This window comes from Paramisgurnus dabryanus, chromosome 2 (assembly GCF_030506205.2).
Source record: "Paramisgurnus dabryanus chromosome 2, PD_genome_1.1, whole genome shotgun sequence".
NCBI lineage: Eukaryota > Metazoa > Chordata > Actinopteri > Cypriniformes > Cobitidae > Paramisgurnus > Paramisgurnus dabryanus.
Genome location: NC_133338.1, coordinates 6941548 through 6958565, shown reverse-complemented (window position 1 = coordinate 6958565; position 17018 = coordinate 6941548). Strand labels below are relative to the sequence as shown.

The following is a 17018-nucleotide window of genomic DNA, read 5'->3' as shown; positions in this document are numbered from 1 at the left end:
TTCTTCCGTTGAGAGCTTGAATAATAGACACTACAGCCCAGTTGGTGGCGATAATCCACCTTTGCCAATTGCAAGAATACAAACATAGTTCCCGGCGCGGAGTAATACCGTACCTCACAGAATATCTAATACAAATCAATGGAGGGGGACAAAAACTACGATAAAACTGTTGGAAAGTATCTTTTGCAGCGATTTTTGTGTGAGCATACCAGTGAACACCCCTGACCACTCGGTGAGTTTCACGTCTTTGTAAACAAAAGTTTAATGCATTTTAGGAAAGATTGTTCCAGTACACCTATACAGCCATTATAGAGGTGGGAGGTGATACAAGAAACACCCGAAAATTCTTGGGACAGCATCATATGTCCAAATTTCAGTCAAAAGTTAACCGTTCTATTTCATCATAAACAATCTGAAAACAGGGCTTTAAGTGTAAAATACTGAACTTGTCCTTTAAGGCTAGTGCAAGACGAGAAGTTGTGGTTCAAAAGTACATATTTTAAAAAATAATTGCCGAAAATGACAATCGTAAATTATCAGGATTTTTTTGTGCTATACAATTTATTTATTTATTTATTTTGTGTTCATGGACACAATTTTACTTTTTTTTTACATCATTGTTTCAAACAATTATAAAACAATTTATAGAAGGTCTTTTTTGTGTCACTCAGCAAAAATTTCTACAAATTGCACTAATTTTTTTCATGTAATTTTAAGTATTGGTTCTTCCACCCCCCCCCATTTTTAAAACGTTGCTTGGGCTTAGGGTTAGATTTGGGGTTTGGGTTAGGATGTCTGAAATGTATTGTTTCTAAAAAAAATTCTTCAGATTTTTAAACTATTGTTGATTGGGGTTGGGGTCAGATATGAGGTTTGAGAAACACCAAGAGACAATGGTAAGAAGATAGAAAAATTCGAGAAACCAATACATAAAATGAAACGAAGATGAAAAAGTTATGTTAGGGAAAACTTAATTTATAGAAATTCTTGCTCAGTGACACGAAAAGACATTTGTGCTAAGTGACACACACACACAAAAAAAGAAAATTATGTCCATGAACACGAATAAATAATATTTTGTGACTATACCACAACATGCCTTGAGATTTGGTTGATTGAAACGAGACGCTATTTTTTCTATTATTGCTTTAATATGAATGTAGGCCTATTACCCTATGCCAGTCAAAACTGAATGATTTTGTAGATATGGTAATAATATTAATAGCATTATAATAATCATTTAAAAGATTAAAACAAGCCAACTATCATCATGTAGGCTTTCCCTATCGGCAATATGTCTGACTATTATAACAACCCTAATAGTATCCGTGTTTTTAATTTTTTAACCGTGTCAATTTCGATTAATAAATTGTATGACCTAAATGCACTGTAATATACTTGGAATAAAAGTGTCTGCCATATGCATATTAAATGTAATTGTAAAGCATATAGTCTTTGAAGCTTTTATTACAAGAAATAATTGAGGAAAATATTTGAGGGAAATTTATTTCTTTTTCGTATTTTTATTGTGCAGCAATTCAGGCCTTAAGCGTTTTAGGCCTTTTGAAATGTGTAACAAGGTAGAGAATCCTTATCTGTCATTATAAGTTATGTAGGCTATGTATCAAATAGTAACAGCATTGATATTTCCTAAATAAGAAATGCTAAAAAATCTCACATCACTGCACTTAATGCAATAACAAAGCACTTATTATAGTGCTACACCACTACATCCAGTAAACTCTTACAAACAAATGTACATACCCCTGTCGAATTTAACACTGGGTTAGTGACTGATTCATAGAACAGAAACTTTCTGCCATTCAATTTATGCAGATTCGTCTGGCTACAGGCCTCAGTAAATTACTCTCCATGATTCCATTGCTTCAGCTTATACTTCAGCTTTTCCCCCCAGTGAGCAATTCTTTCCTTACCACCTCATTGTAAATGCAAACGAATAAAGAATGCGAGCGTTATTAGCACCTGGTTGACACACCAAGCGTGCTTTCGAATGCACAAGAGCATTCTGGGGTGAAGTCACATGACTGAGGTTGAACTGAAGGGCACTTTGTTTCAAAGTCAGCTAGCTTTTATTTCGCTTGCTTAGGAAATGTGTAGGCCAGCTGTACTAGTACCTCTGTGCCCACAATGCCTAACAAAAGTCAGCCCCCGGTTGCACCGTTGCCGAGATAAGAACGTGTTTCGTACAAATAGCGAAGTGCCGTTTGTCAATGGGGATTACGGACACAGCTGATTAGCAACAGTTCGGACTGTTTGCCGACCTTTTGTGTCTGTAAAGGAATCCTTTGGTGAGGGATAAGCTTTTTTGTGGCTTTGCTAAGAACGAGTTGTGAGCATATGGTGCGCAACACATGTCACCTGTAGACGGGAGTTTCATGTTTGCGTTGTTTCTTTTGGGGATGAACCCTAAACAGTTGGTTTTATCCTTAAATGTGCAACCTGCATTGAGCGCCTCCAGTCGCTCTGCGAGGAGTTTATACTTTTGTGAGAAACCTGACAAATAATCCCATGTAAATGCAGTTTTCGGCATGGTTTATTGATTTACTTGTAAACACATAAACAGGTTTCTATAAAAAGCAGATTTTTGATAGTTATCCACTTATTTTTTTGCATGTAAATACACTTATTGAAATAATCTGTCACTTCAAATTGGTGTCATCCTTTCCTATTATTTTAGCAAAAAAAAAATTTTCTTAAAAAAAAAAAATCAGATAATTTACACACCCCCATCCATGTCATCCAAAATGTTGATGTCTTTCTTTGTTCAGTCTAGAATACATTTCTTTTTATTTCATTATTATTAAATTATTGTGATTTTATTTTTAAGAAAATGGAGTAATCCTTTAATATAATGAACAGTTTATCCTTTGCTTGAGCTAATAATTATGGTGCTATATAATTTATTTATTTATTTATTTACTTCGTGTTCATGTTGAGTATGTCTTTTTGTTTTTCATGTCATTTTATGTATTGGTTTTTCCCTTTTTTTTATTCTATTTTTAAAACATTGTTGCTTAGATTTGGGGTTTGGATGTCTGAAATGTAAAACTTTGTTTATTTGTCCAACTTAGGTGCGATAGCAAACCACACATGTTTGTTATACCACTACATGAAAAGTGAAAATTACGCACACCTCAGGCCTAAGTGAAGTTTGGCTAAAATAAACACTCTGATTGGTTCACATGTTTTTGTTCAGTTTAGTTCACCTCAGACGTGATTACGAGGCAGTTTTCACCAGAAATTTTAGGAAAATATAAAAGTTTTGAATTACTAAAGTTACAGTGTGTCTCGGTAGTTTATTTCTTGTTATAGGAACCATAAGCCTGTTTGTAAAAATCCCTGAGTGTTTTTTTTAAAGAAATACTGTACTCACACAAAAATCTGTGAACTCTTGGCCGTTTGATATTTTTCTACAAAGTAACTTACAGTATGTGGTTGTTTCTCTGGAAATCAAACCCATGACTTTTTGTAATACGCTACCACAGAAACATAAAATTGTGATAAAGTGAAATTCCTGGAGACGATTGTGCTCATACGAGAGAAGTACTTCAGCATGTGTTTGATTTTCTGTTGCCCATCTCATCTATTATTGTGAAATATCCAAAGTGTTTGGCAGCGAGGGCTTTCTTCAGTTGCGTAACAGTAAACCAGAAAACATTACACATTCATACTACACATTGCTTTGCTTTCAAAAGAATTTGGTTGTGTTAACCCTTATGAAAATTAACCCTGTTTTTTGTGGTAAAAGTGTTTTTTTTTTGTGTATTTACTATTATCAAATGATGGTTTTACTAAAGTATCCATGCTTTAAACTTAAAAATATATTTTTTTTGTAAGGGAGTGAAATAGTTTGTGGTTAATTGTTTTAAATGTGTTAACTTCTAAACAGCTCCAACTCGGGTTGACTATCGGTTTTCTTAACACATTGTAAGTGGTGAAATTAAAAATACTTTTTCATTCTGGAAATGTGCCAAGTGGCCCTTTAATTTTATGCGCTAAGATTAAATACTGCTCCGGTTGCACAAAACACCGTTTTGCCTTTGGCTTTATTGTAAAGAAATTGTTTACAGAATAGTGGAAATTATGTGAATCATTAAACAAATATGACACACACTAGATGATCAGTCAGGGATGTTTGGTGCATCACTTTACATATAGATTCGAAATTCAACAAATTTACACGTAGATTCGAAATTTCATTGTTTGTGAAAAACAGTCAAAGTAAATAATGCCTCCAGACAAATGACAGAATTAAAAAATATATATATATATTTTTGATATTTTCTTAGTGAATGCTGGATTTAAATATAATTTAACTAAACAACATTGAATCACAATTTATTTATTTACAATATATTTTGAGCTATATTATGTTTGTTGTTTTGTGTTTTCAATATTTTTGCTAACGCTAGTAATTCTAAAGTTGCTAGTAAGTTTTTTAACATGGTAGCTAAAGTCCTATTTGCACGGGATTAGAATATTCTGGGTAAAGGGCGATTTATAGTCGTGCGTAGGTCCTACGGCGTAGGTTCCGCGTCGGTTTTCATTTATACTTGTGCGTCGCCGTCCGCGCCGACGTGCAAACACACGCGAAACCGCTGGTTGGCAGTAATCACGCGTGTAACCACAGTAGCAGCAGAAGTCGTCACAGAAGAAGAAGCTAAGCAAGTTAACCCACAAACGAAGAAGAAATAGCAACTTGTTGTGTATAATTTGAGAAGACCAGCAATGGAAGTAAATAAACAGTGACTTATGTTGCAGTTTAAGTTAAATCACTCCTCAACTTGGCTCATCTTTGTTTTCACCGTCTCAAACGGAAATACCTATGACGCAGTTTTTTTACCTGACGGGAGGGGTTCTGGTGGACCAATCCCAGCGCTTACGGTCCGCGTAGAGCCGACGCGCTGTTAGAAATTTTGTGAGGTGCGCGTCAGGCTACGCAGAGATACGCACAGGCTATGGACCTACGCACGACTATAAATCGCCCTTAAGTCATGTAATTTAGAAATGAACCCCCTACTAGGGTAGGGTTGCCAACTTTGTCACTCTGAAATACGGGACAAAAGGTAGCCTGCCCAGCAGTGCGGGGGTATGGTTTTGTGTGAATTCAGTGTATTGTTTAAGACCATTTGTCAAAACAATAGCTAATCTCCTAATTAAAAATTAATTAATAACTACTTATGCCTTGCAACATACGATAGGTTTACTAAATTTTTTAGTTAATATACAGCAGGTACTTTTAACACTGTGCATCTCTTAAAACATTTTCAATTGGTCCAAATGAACGATTTCCTTTATACGCCTACAGTGTCTGTCTAAAACACTTGTGACTCCTGCGCTAAGGGTTCATGACGTTAATCTTGTGTGACAAACTAAAAATAACATAGATTCTGTAAGCTTAAACAAATAATTAAAACACACATACAGGCTGTGATTTAGAAGTGAGATAATGTCCTAGGAAATAGGGAAGTGGGTTGGCACAATTCACATTGAGGCGTACATGCACAAACAGTTAAATAACCCACTATATAAAAAAGAAAACATGTAATCATACGCGACACCATGACACGCTGTATTAAATGTACCTTTTCCTTGTTACTCAAAGTTTTGTCATAATCAACCATGTCGAGCGTCAGTGGATTTCCTTTTAGAAACTGTGTTTGCGATGTCATGTCTATACAGAGATCTCATTCATTGAAAGTTCTGCACATTATGAATATTAATCATGAAACATAGACGAGGACAGACTGACGTTTTAAAGCAGAAATGTATTACAAATCCCTTAAGGAAAGCCATAAAAAGCAGAGGGATTTATATTATCACAGGAACTCGTGTTAGCCGAAATATGGTAGGTTGTTTGCGGGTTAATTTTTTACTGTAAAATACAGACATGGCCAATTTGCATAGGATTAAGATCACAGACAACATTTGCAATTGTTTCAAATGACTAAAGGTCACCTGGTAATACTAATCCCTTGTGAATATGGCTTAACTGTGTAATCCAAGGGCGTAGGTTTGATTCTGGCATTGGTGGGGACATAAATAAAATGGTTGCATTGCAAAAACTGTTTATCACCGTTTACTTGAAACAAACAACAGACAACTCAGTATGCACTTTACTCAGTAACATCTGACTCGCCACCCCCGGCCATCCCAAATTTATAATAAACAATTCGTTATGTCCTAGAGCCTAATAAACAGTAACTGTTTAAGTCTTTGTAAAAAAAAAAGAAAATCACATTGTAAGATATAACCATATTTACTTTATTACAATGAAGAATATGCAATTAATATTTAATTCTTAATTTAATTTTGCCAAAAAAATCCCAGTGTTGAAGTTGGTATGTATATCATGCTGTTTCCATAACAACGTTTATTAACGTTTCTGTAGTTCACATTAAATCTTCTTTTCATTAACAGACAGTTAATCAGTGTGAAAAAAAAATAATTTTAAGTTTAAAATGCAACCTTACATTATGTCTACATCTGTGCAAGTAATGACCACAGTGCAGTAATGTAAACTATTCAGCAATCATGACATGAATTCATGTTTTTACCATGTTGGGGTTATTTTCTTTCATGGATTAGGGACCCCCTAAATAACCTTGCTACCCCATTTACAGTATAAAAGGTTGACAAAAGTTTGCAACTTCTCATGTTAACATGGGATTGTCGTGTATTGGTGAAAACACTGTCCTTGAATCATTATGTGACACAACTTGTTCCGTATTTTGTGCATGAAACAGTTACAGTGGGTATAATACTTTCTTCCTCACTTACCTGTAGCCCGAATAATCACGCGCGTCTTGAGTGAACTTTGGCGCGTTGTACAAAGTGAAACCATCCTATCACACGTAGCGAGTAAAGACAAACCATAAAGTGATGTGATTTAGAGAGGCGGGACTCAAGAAATGCTAATCCAATCATATTAGCAATGTGATTAGAGAGGCGGGACTAAAGAAATGCAAAGCCAATCATATTAGCGATGTGAGTTACGGAGGCGGGCATTGCAGAGAACGAAAGCTGTTAACCGTTTGTGTACCACATAGAGCGTTATTTTAAAGAACGGGATTGCAAAAGATTTCTAATCTCATTTAAATGATTCCTGAAAAAAATTATAATGAGTAAAAAATAGAAAACACAAGAATAAGAAGGACATTAGTGGTTATATATAAATACAGATGAATTGTTTGGTCGAAATTATTGCTAGGGACAATTCAGTCTTCCCTGAATATTGCTAGGGACATGTCCCACCCTAAATCTACGCCCATGGTGTAATCTTAAATCAAGTTGAATGAATATATTAGTCATTTAATTTCTGTAGTTAGTTCCAAAAAAAAAACAATAAACCATTTAGAGTATTTGTTTTGCTATGTAAAAGTGGATATTTGTTGGTTGCCACTAGTCTGTCTTGTTTCAAAGCAGGTTTACAGATATGTTTCTGCTTTACACTTGCTAAGTGTGCATTTACTGCTAAGCCTCTACCAGGTATCCATCAATCTGAATCAGTTTATCAGTGAATCCATTTACACACATTTGAAAGGAGGGATCGCGGTCTGAGACGGCGTGTTGTTATGGGAAGATTTTCTCTTTGCTTTGATTGAAGAATTTCTCATTCAGCCGGTTTCTGTCTCAGAGGATTTGCTTTTCACACAGAAAATTAAATGAGATGCGCCGTCCGCGTTTCTAAAGGGATCAGACATTTGGGGCGACTGAAGGACGGGGTCTGTCCCGAGTGGCGTGTGGACGTTTTGAGGAAAAGCTGAATGAGAAATGGCCAACATGTCATTAGAGTCACAGGAGAGAAAATTGGCCGAAGAGAGTAGCTGAAATGAGCTGTTGAGCGGTGGTTTAAAATGAGAGACAGCAGCGTCCTATCCCACTTTTATCCTTCACTCGTCTCAGGAGATGAGTTTGACCTGAGGGGTGCTGTGACAAAAGACAAGAGGAGGAGCTGTAGACGGTTCTGCACAACAGACAGCTTGTGTGGAGCTGAGCTGGTTATTTTGTCTCATGTAGTAGTATTACTACAAGTGTTAACACATGTTAAGGAAATTACAATTATTAATCACAATAATCACAATTTTGATGTGGTCCTTTTAACGTCTTTAAATTTATACAGTGAATGCAAGAAGTATTTGTATTTCTTCTCAAATTTTCTAAAATAGTATGAATATATTTGGATAACATGGTTTCCCGCAGCACATTTCAGTTCGGGCAGGCCGCCTAAGCTTGGAAACCCTACCGCCTTAACTAGGTAGTCCAAAAAAAAGAAAAATTGCTGCACAAAAGGCTGTCAAGTGCATCTCGGAGAATAGTGTGTACGCGCTTTACACTGCGATTGGGGATCGCGCCACACGGCCGAAATGAGAAAGACGTAGTTCGGACCGTCACTGTCTGGAGGATAACTAACTAGATGATAAAACATCTCAGAGAATAGCGTGGACGCGCTTCACACTGCGAGCGGGGATGCGCGCCACACGGCCGAAATGAGATAAAGACGTGGTCCGTCATGTCTGGAGGATAGCCAGTTGATAAAACACGTGTCAGTGAGAACTGTAAGTGGACTTATGTTTGGGGTTATTTTAGTCTATAGTTCTTGCAAATTTAAAGTAAGTTAGCTTGTGATATTGTTGTTTGAGCAACCTGCTAGCTAGGTTTCACGTGCCTGTTGATTAGATATAATTGTTGAGCGCTCTTGCTCACTTTATTCATGTGCATTATTTACATGCTACAGTTTTTACACTCCTTTAAGATAATGAGTGCGTTTACATGCACAGAATAAGCGGATAACTATCAAAAATCTGCTTATTATAGAAAACTGTTTTCATGCGTTTACATGCAAATCAATAAACCGGCTATGCAGACAACTGCGTTTACATGGGACTTAAAGAATTATCAGTTTTCACGCAGGCAGTGACGTCACCACCTATAGTACACAATAGTCGATCAAAAAGTCAACGACATATCTGTCGTAAGCTGTACTGTTGTATCTCTCCTCGTGTCTGCAGAACCTGTAAATGTAACATGAGTTTTTATTTTTACAGTTTCTCTGCCAACTGCTAGTCGAGCGGAGACTTTATGCGTTACCTTGCGCTTACTTCCGCGTGTGACGTTTATCTTTCATACGCGGAGACATGCGCACATGGACAAAACCGTGAGAAAGCGGGTTAAGGTGTTTACATGCCACGCGAAATCGGCGTAATGAGCAAAAAACTACCTGTTCCGAACGGTTTTTGCTTACGCTGTTTATGGGCTTTCCCCGATTAAAGAAAACCGCTTTACGTGTTTACATGACCCCACGTGTTATCAGTTTATTAAGCATAATCGGCGTAAGACTGTGCATGTAAACGCACTCAATGAGTTTTTTGCTCATTACGCCGATTTCGCGTGGCATGTAAACACCTTAACCCGCTTTCTCACGGTTTTGTCCATGTGCGCATGTCCCCGCGTATGAAAGATAAACGTCACACGCGGAAGTAAGCGCAAGGTAACGCATAAAAGTCTCCGCTCGACTAGCAGTTGGCAGAGAAACTGTGAAAATAAAAACTCATGTTACATTTACAGGTTCTGCAGACACGAGGAGAGATACAACAGTACAGCTTACGACAGATATGTCGTTGACTTTTTGATCGACTATTGTGTACTATAGGTGGTGACGTCACTGCCTGCGTGAAAACTGATAATTCTTTAAGTCCCATGTAAACGCAGTTGTCTGCATAGCCGGTTTATTGATTTGCATGTAAACGCATGAAAACAGTTTTCTATAATAAGCAGATTTTTGATAGTTATCCGCTTATTCTGTGCATGTAAACGCACTCAATGTAATTAATAGTGGGAAATAATCAGTTTTTACAATTTTTGCGCCATCTATCATCGTTTGCCTGACGTTCTACAACATCTGCTTAAGTTTGTGTTTATTAACCCTTTAGTTTCACTTCAACACGCAGCTATTCCGTAAGAGGTAAAAACATTTAATTTATCAATAATCTAGTACGTGTTCATTTTCTGTCATAGTTTCTTCAAAATTAAGTTTTTTTTTTGAGTGTTTTAAATAAAAATATTTTAATTTTCGTAATGACGAATACGCCCCGCCCCTTTGATGGCCAGCGTTTTAAGAAAAGTAAAAGTACACAATTTTTATGTAATTATGTATTGAATCTATTTCAATATGCAATATAAAAAGACTACACAGTATGATTCAATGCTTTAGATTTTAGTGAAAATTCTTTAGTAAAGTAAATTTTTCCCCAAAACAAACACTTGAAAATGCTTGAAAATTTTTACTAAAATACTCGAGTAGTGTCCACCTGCGACAAAATGTCAAATCGATAACAACTTTCAAACTAAACATTTCACAAAAGGTTGTTTTCTTTAGTTTAAATAGTGAGAGAATTTATATATTTCAAAATTAACTCAAATGAACTAAAATGGGCTTGCACACTGTCACAATACGTACTAAATTACATAAAGCACCTACTTCTACTTGATAGTAGGTGTGGGTGCAGTATGCATACATTTCGGACATATTACAGTACATCCACCATGTTTACATTGTCGTGACTTGTTTGTTGACTTGTGATGTAATAACAACAACCGTGAACATATTCCACTCAGGCAGGGCCGTGCACAGACCTTTTGAGGGGCATGTGCTGAAACTGAAAAAGGGCACGCCCTCCAAATAAATATCACTTAATAATCATCTTAATAGCTTTATATTTATTCGCTATTAATGATTGAAAAAAAGCACTATTAATGAATGAAAAATGACATTTTATGATAGCTTGGCATTATACAGTGCAAACGATATCTGCCCTTGTAAGTTGGCTTTAACAATTTACATCCTGGGTGTTTGTCTGTATTAGGCCTAGTCATGTGTTTGTGAAGTGCTCTTGTGAACTCGCTCTTATTTAATTGTAGAATATATTAATTTAAATTTTTTCCTCTGCTTACATAAAGTTACATTAAAATATGTTTGAAGAAAAAAAAGGTATTCTGTTTGTTAGCTAATTTTTATTATTTGTTTAACATGTTTATGTATGTGATTGAGAAGAGGGGGAAATAGGAGATTAAAGATCAAAATAGGAGATTATACTATACTATAGCCATACCATTAGCATATTCAACATGTATCTCTGCCTACCTGGCAAAAACGACCAGGAACCTTGGTCTTTTGAAGGTGCAAATAACATGCATTACTGAAAAATATACTAAATACTAAGTAGACTTAACTCTATGCAGTTGATTTCAGAATAAAAAGTTATGAACCAAATAATCATACAACTCCCTTGACTAATTCAAGGCATAAGATACATGCATATACAATAAATTATATCCAGATTGCATACTGTAATGAGTGACAGGGCAATATAATGTACATACTTGTATACTTTACACGTTTTTCGTCTCTATCCAGTTTTCCTAACTGGGCATCTGATGTCTAAGACCTTTCTAATCTGATATGTTTTTGGTGTTAATGTAGGCTAGACATTTACCCGCGCGGGCGCGTCTTCTCGCGTGAGATGTGTTGACTTTAGTTTAACGATTGAGACGCGTCATGCTAAAAAAGCAGTAAAAACCCGACCGTGCATTCCGTATTGTTGTCACGGGTGCCCTTCACATGGGTGAACACTTGTTTAAAAACTGCTCGCGCTTTGTGAAATACTCAATTTGGTCGCAGTTTGGAGCCCTTAGTGCCCCCTGATTGCCCACTCGACCAATCCCGTCTATGGATAATTCGGCTCTGCTCAAAATTATAAAACATGCGCCGTTATATACATACTAGTGTTTCTTTCGTAATGAGACAGCATTGTACTCAAACAACAAGATACTTATTTACCGTTGCAAGACGTTCCGCTGCCTCTGACTGCTGTGGAACAGCTCGCTGCACTCAGGGGGCGGAGTTAAGATGTTTGACAGACAGTTTGAGCGGATCCAAAAATATTACGTTTTTTAATAATTTTATTTGTTAAATATATTTGTAAAACACACAGACAGACGTAAATGTTTAACAATAGCATTAATTATATATATAAAATAATAATAATAAAACACCTCCAAAAAAGGGCACTTCGGAGTGTAAGGACAAAAAGGGCATGTGTTCTGCACAGGTTGAGCCCTATCTGTGCACGTGCCTGCACTCAGGTGTTGTTAAACAAGTAAAATTTAAGGAACATGGTACATATATTTGGTACATATATCTTATATTTAAAACATGCCTGATTTTCATATATTATACTCACACTTGCAGAATTCTTTGCACCTGTAAAAAAACTCTTAATTTTGTGCATTCAGCTTTATTAAAGTTTATTGTTTATTGAGTAGTCTCTGAATCCATTAATAAATATGTGTACAAAATACATAACAATGTGCAACACTTTCTTTTTTACTAAGGAAATATGTAATATACATTTATTAACTTAATTTTAAGGTTTGGGCTTAATATTCAGTGCGGGTTAAGGTCACTGCCTGAAAAATTAAATTAAATCAACAAGTAAAACAAAAATTGTTGTGTAAAAAGGGTTGCCAGAGCTGTGCAAAACCTAAAAAAATTAGCCCAAAACCATTCCAATGACTATGCACAGACCAAATATCAACAACTAATACACAAAATCCTTTAATCTTTAAACCCACTGAAAAAATATCCCAAAGAAACAGTTTTAAAGTAGCCTAATTCTGAACGCCATTGATTAGTCAGGGCATCGCATAGGGCAGTGTTTCTCAACCCAGGTCCTCAAGGACCCCTTTCCAGAATGTTTTAGCTGTCTACTTAATTAACACACCTGATTTAAATTATTAGCTTGTTAGGGAGACATTCTGGAAGGAGGCTGATAAGTTAGTTCAGGTGTTTTAAATTGGGAGACATCTAAAACTTTCTGGAAGGGGGTCCTTGAGGACCAGGGTTGAGAAACACTGGCATAGGGTATCATCGAGTTTACGCTTTATCTCTGGATGAATGTACAAGGTCAAAGGTGGAGAAAGTTGTTGGTGTTTTCAGCTGTGCAGTAAAAAATATTTTTAAATGGCAAAATGTTATTGCTTTATGTTACATCATGAACCCTGCATGAACCCATTCCTTTAATAATGTGTGTTGCCAATGCTTTTTTCTTGCATGGTTTTGCAACAAGTCAGGTATGGTACATAAATAAGATTTATATAACTTATAAGCACAATTCATTGCGCATGTGTACATGGTATTTTAAGATCTTATTGAGAAAATGCTACGATCGTCTCGCTTACATTATTGATTTTCTTCTATTAATCGGGTGACATATCGGTCTACACCATGCACTCCCTTCAATCCGATCTAATTGAGGCTTTTCTTGGTCCCACAACGCCACCTATCTTACAGGCATGAACTGTCTGAAGTGAAGACGATTACTTGTTTTGTCTTTGGCATGAAAGCACAGTTCGTCTGTCATTTGCTTTGCTTTTCCGCTTTGTGGCCAATGTGAAAATATGTGGACTGCACTATAAAGTCAGACAAATGTCGAGAGTTTAAAGCGGAATCTGTTTGTCTGACCAACAAGTCAGGAAAACCACATCAGACAACCACATTAAAACAGTGAATATTTTTGCAATTATGCTATTTTGAATAGGCCTACTTATGTTGCAGTTCACTGCTGTGAAGTTCGTAGAGTGTTTTCCATCTTCACTTTTATTACAGCTTTTTAAATGGATTCATTTGTGTGGCCAAAATTAACTACAAAGTTTATTAATGTAAAGTTTAATTGGTTACACTAATTTGCATAAGTTGCATCTAGGTTCTAACCTATAGAAAAACTTGTGTATTTGTGACTGTATATGTATTAGGGATGCATAACGATTAATCACGATTAATCTATAGCAGAATAAAAGTTTTTGTTTACATCATATGTGTGTGAACTGTGTATAGACGGTTTCAGCAGTAACAACATAAACACGCGGCTTTCGTGGTCATCACGTAACTTCCGGTAAAACTCTGCGAAGAATAAATAACAACAAAGTCCTTTTAAAGTAGTTTAATTAGCCTATATAACAAGCAAAATAAACAACACGTAGATTACATATGAACCCAAAAAAATTTGTTATTATGATCTCAGCTTCAGCATGGATAGTGACGAGCTCCCTGATCTCTGCTTCAGTCCAGTTTGCAGACATTTCTCATCGTGAATGTTTATCTGTGTTGAAATCCGTGTGTCAAAGAGCTGAACCCTAACTTCTGGTTGCGTCGGCACGCCCCTTTCACCTTTGTTTCTTGACCTTGTTCACACAAAAAATCATATAGTTAATGCTAATGCAAGGGTGTTTTCTTATACAGCGTCAATGGAAGGCACTGTAAATTTCACATCATTATTTCTTTTGCCTACCGTTTTAAAGTCATTTCATTGTGTGATGACATAAATGACATAATGAATAACAATACATTATAAATACAAATATATGTACGGTTAAAAATAGTATGTATATACAAAATAAAATGAGTATGCCACATTAAAAGAACATTAGTATTTACGAATGTTTGATTAATTGTTTGATGGTAAATTAGTCGTTTAGAATAATCAATTAATTCATAAATTAGTCGATAGATTAGTCGTTATAAAAATAGTAATTAGTGGCAGCCCTACTGTAAACTTAACTAAGATGCAGTGTAATATTAAGTGAAATTTTTATAAAAAAATTGTGTTTTGACTGTAAAGATATTTTTTTGGCTTTCAGAAATGGGCACGGATCTTCCCGGACCGGTAGCCATGCCAGGCGCGGTGGTAGGTGCGGGCCAAGTCAAGATGGCGGGTGCCATGCCAGGACGAGGTGGCAAGCGGAGATCAGCAGGGTAAGAAATATTGCTAAGAAATGTTCAGCATTAATTCTCTCTGTTTAATCCTGTATTCAATTTATAAATAATCTTGCAAGGTCTGATTTCTTTTTTTTCACCATGTATTGTTTGTAGTTATGATTTTTAATTACAATAAAGCAATTTTTTTACTTTAGATAGGATTTTGCTATTTCTTAGAGGTTTTACTGTGTAATCTTTCATCAGAATGTACTAACTTGCTTCTCTGAAATGATTATTTCTAACCTCTCCTCTCCAACCATCTGGCTTCCTCTGTGGTATGAAGTATTGTTTGATCCCATCAAAAGGATAAAATACTTTTTTTTACTTTGATATCCAGTTTTACTTATAAATACATCAGGTAATGGAAGTTAAAGCAACACTGTAGTTTCCATGTAAAAATGACTTACAGCTCCCCCATGTGGTTGAAAAGCGCAACAGTGCCTGGTATCAGACACTCGTCTGCAGGCAGGGGGAGGGGCGGGGCTGTGTTTCCTACCCTCCACCGCCACTTTCAGAGTGTGCTTGTAGCAGCTAGGAGGCTGCTCAGGTTGCAGCAACAGTACAATTTGTCCAGTTAAAAGTTGTTCTATCACTGAAATAATTTTAGAGACATTATTTAAAGGTAAAAAAAACTACATAGTGTTGCTTTAAATGGCTAGAAGAATTATGCAAATAAATAATAAATAGATAAATAAGAAACAAATATTTTGTGAAACCTCTTGCTGTCTGAAGAAGAATAAAACTGTAAAACATATTTAGGACCTTATTAAAGGAACTGCCCCAGTGACAGCTTTGGGCCATCTTTTCTGACAGTGTATATATAGACTGGAACAAGTCTAGCCCACCAGCACTCATAAACAAGCTTCATGATGCCATTACCGTTTTTAGGACATTTTTAAGTAAATTAAATTGAAGATTCTTTGAAGTTGAAGAAGTTTGTTAGACTACAAAAAGTTTGTAAAAAATCATTTATCCAGTAACAATGACTGGACTGTGGAAGGGTAATGTATTGGTGTGTGTATGATGCACTGTATATTAAAGGCACAATATGTAGGATTTTCATCACTAGAGGTCGCTATTTCATCATAACACAATAACAAAGGCAAAGCTTAATGATGTATGAAGGAGAGTGGAACGATGGGAGATGTAGAGACGTCTCCTCACATCAAGAGATGTATGGAATTCACTAATCATGTTCACTGAGGTAATGAATACATTATTTGTTACCTTTATGTTTGATCACATTTTTTTGTGTGCCATCGTAATGAATTAGCTGCAAGGTACAATAGCTGCATGCTAGATTCTGTATAACCACCACTTCCGCATTTGTTCAATTGTTAATCGATAGCACGGATTAGTGGTGTGCCATATCATACCATATCGTACATGATAATGCCTATATAATTTTTACATGATCAAAAATGTAATTTCATGATATAAATGATATAGTGGCGCAATGACGCGTGGCGCATTTACGTTCCCTAATGTGCACAGCAACAACAATGAGAGCAAGAGCAGCATGTCAGCAACATGAGTACAACCAAGCAAATTTCTTTAGGTACTGTTAAAGTGTTAAAGGGATAGTTCGGCCAAAAATGATATTAAACCCATGATTTACTCACCCCCAAGCTGTCCGAGTTGCATATGTCCATCGTTTTTCAGACAAACACATTTTCGGATATTTTATAAAATGTTTTAGTTCTTTCAGTTGATTAAATGTAATGTTACGGGGTCCACCCATAGTCCACGACTTTCAATTCCAAAAAAGTGCGTCCATCCTTCACAAATTAAATCCAAACGTCTCCAAGATGATAAACAAAGGTCGTCTAAGGGTAATCCGCGCGGTGTTGTTGTAGAAATATCCATATTTAAAACTTTATTAACGAAAATAACTACCTTCCGGTAGCGCCGCCATCTTAGTCGCGTCCGCATTCAGGAGAGAGTATTAGCGTAGTGTACGCACTTTTCTTTTTCTTTTTTTTTTTTTTTAAAGATATTTTTTGGGCCATTTTTGCCTTTATTGGATAGTAATTAAGGAGACGACAGGAAAGTATAGGGTGAAGAGAGGGGTATGGGATTGGCAAAGGACCTCGAGCCGGGATTCGAACTCGGGTCGCCAGAAGTGCGTCTGCACCATGTGTCGGAGCACCGTCCACTACACCATCGGCTCCGACGTGTACGC

The 17018-nt window shown here is 36.3% G+C and overlaps 1 protein-coding gene across 7 annotated transcripts in view; it reads left to right on the top strand.

The window, feature by feature from the left end:
• The window catches only part of arnt2 (aryl-hydrocarbon receptor nuclear translocator 2), a 122362-nt gene that overhangs the window by 3334 nt on the left and 102010 nt on the right, over window positions 1–17018 (top strand). For all 7 annotated transcript variants that reach the window (XM_065294273.2, XM_065294275.2, XM_065294278.2 and 4 more), the window contains exon 2: window positions 14719–14833. In XM_065294273.2, coding sequence (XP_065150345.1) covers window positions 14719–14833 — 115 coding nt within the window. The remainder of the gene's footprint in view (window positions 1–14718; window positions 14834–17018) is intronic.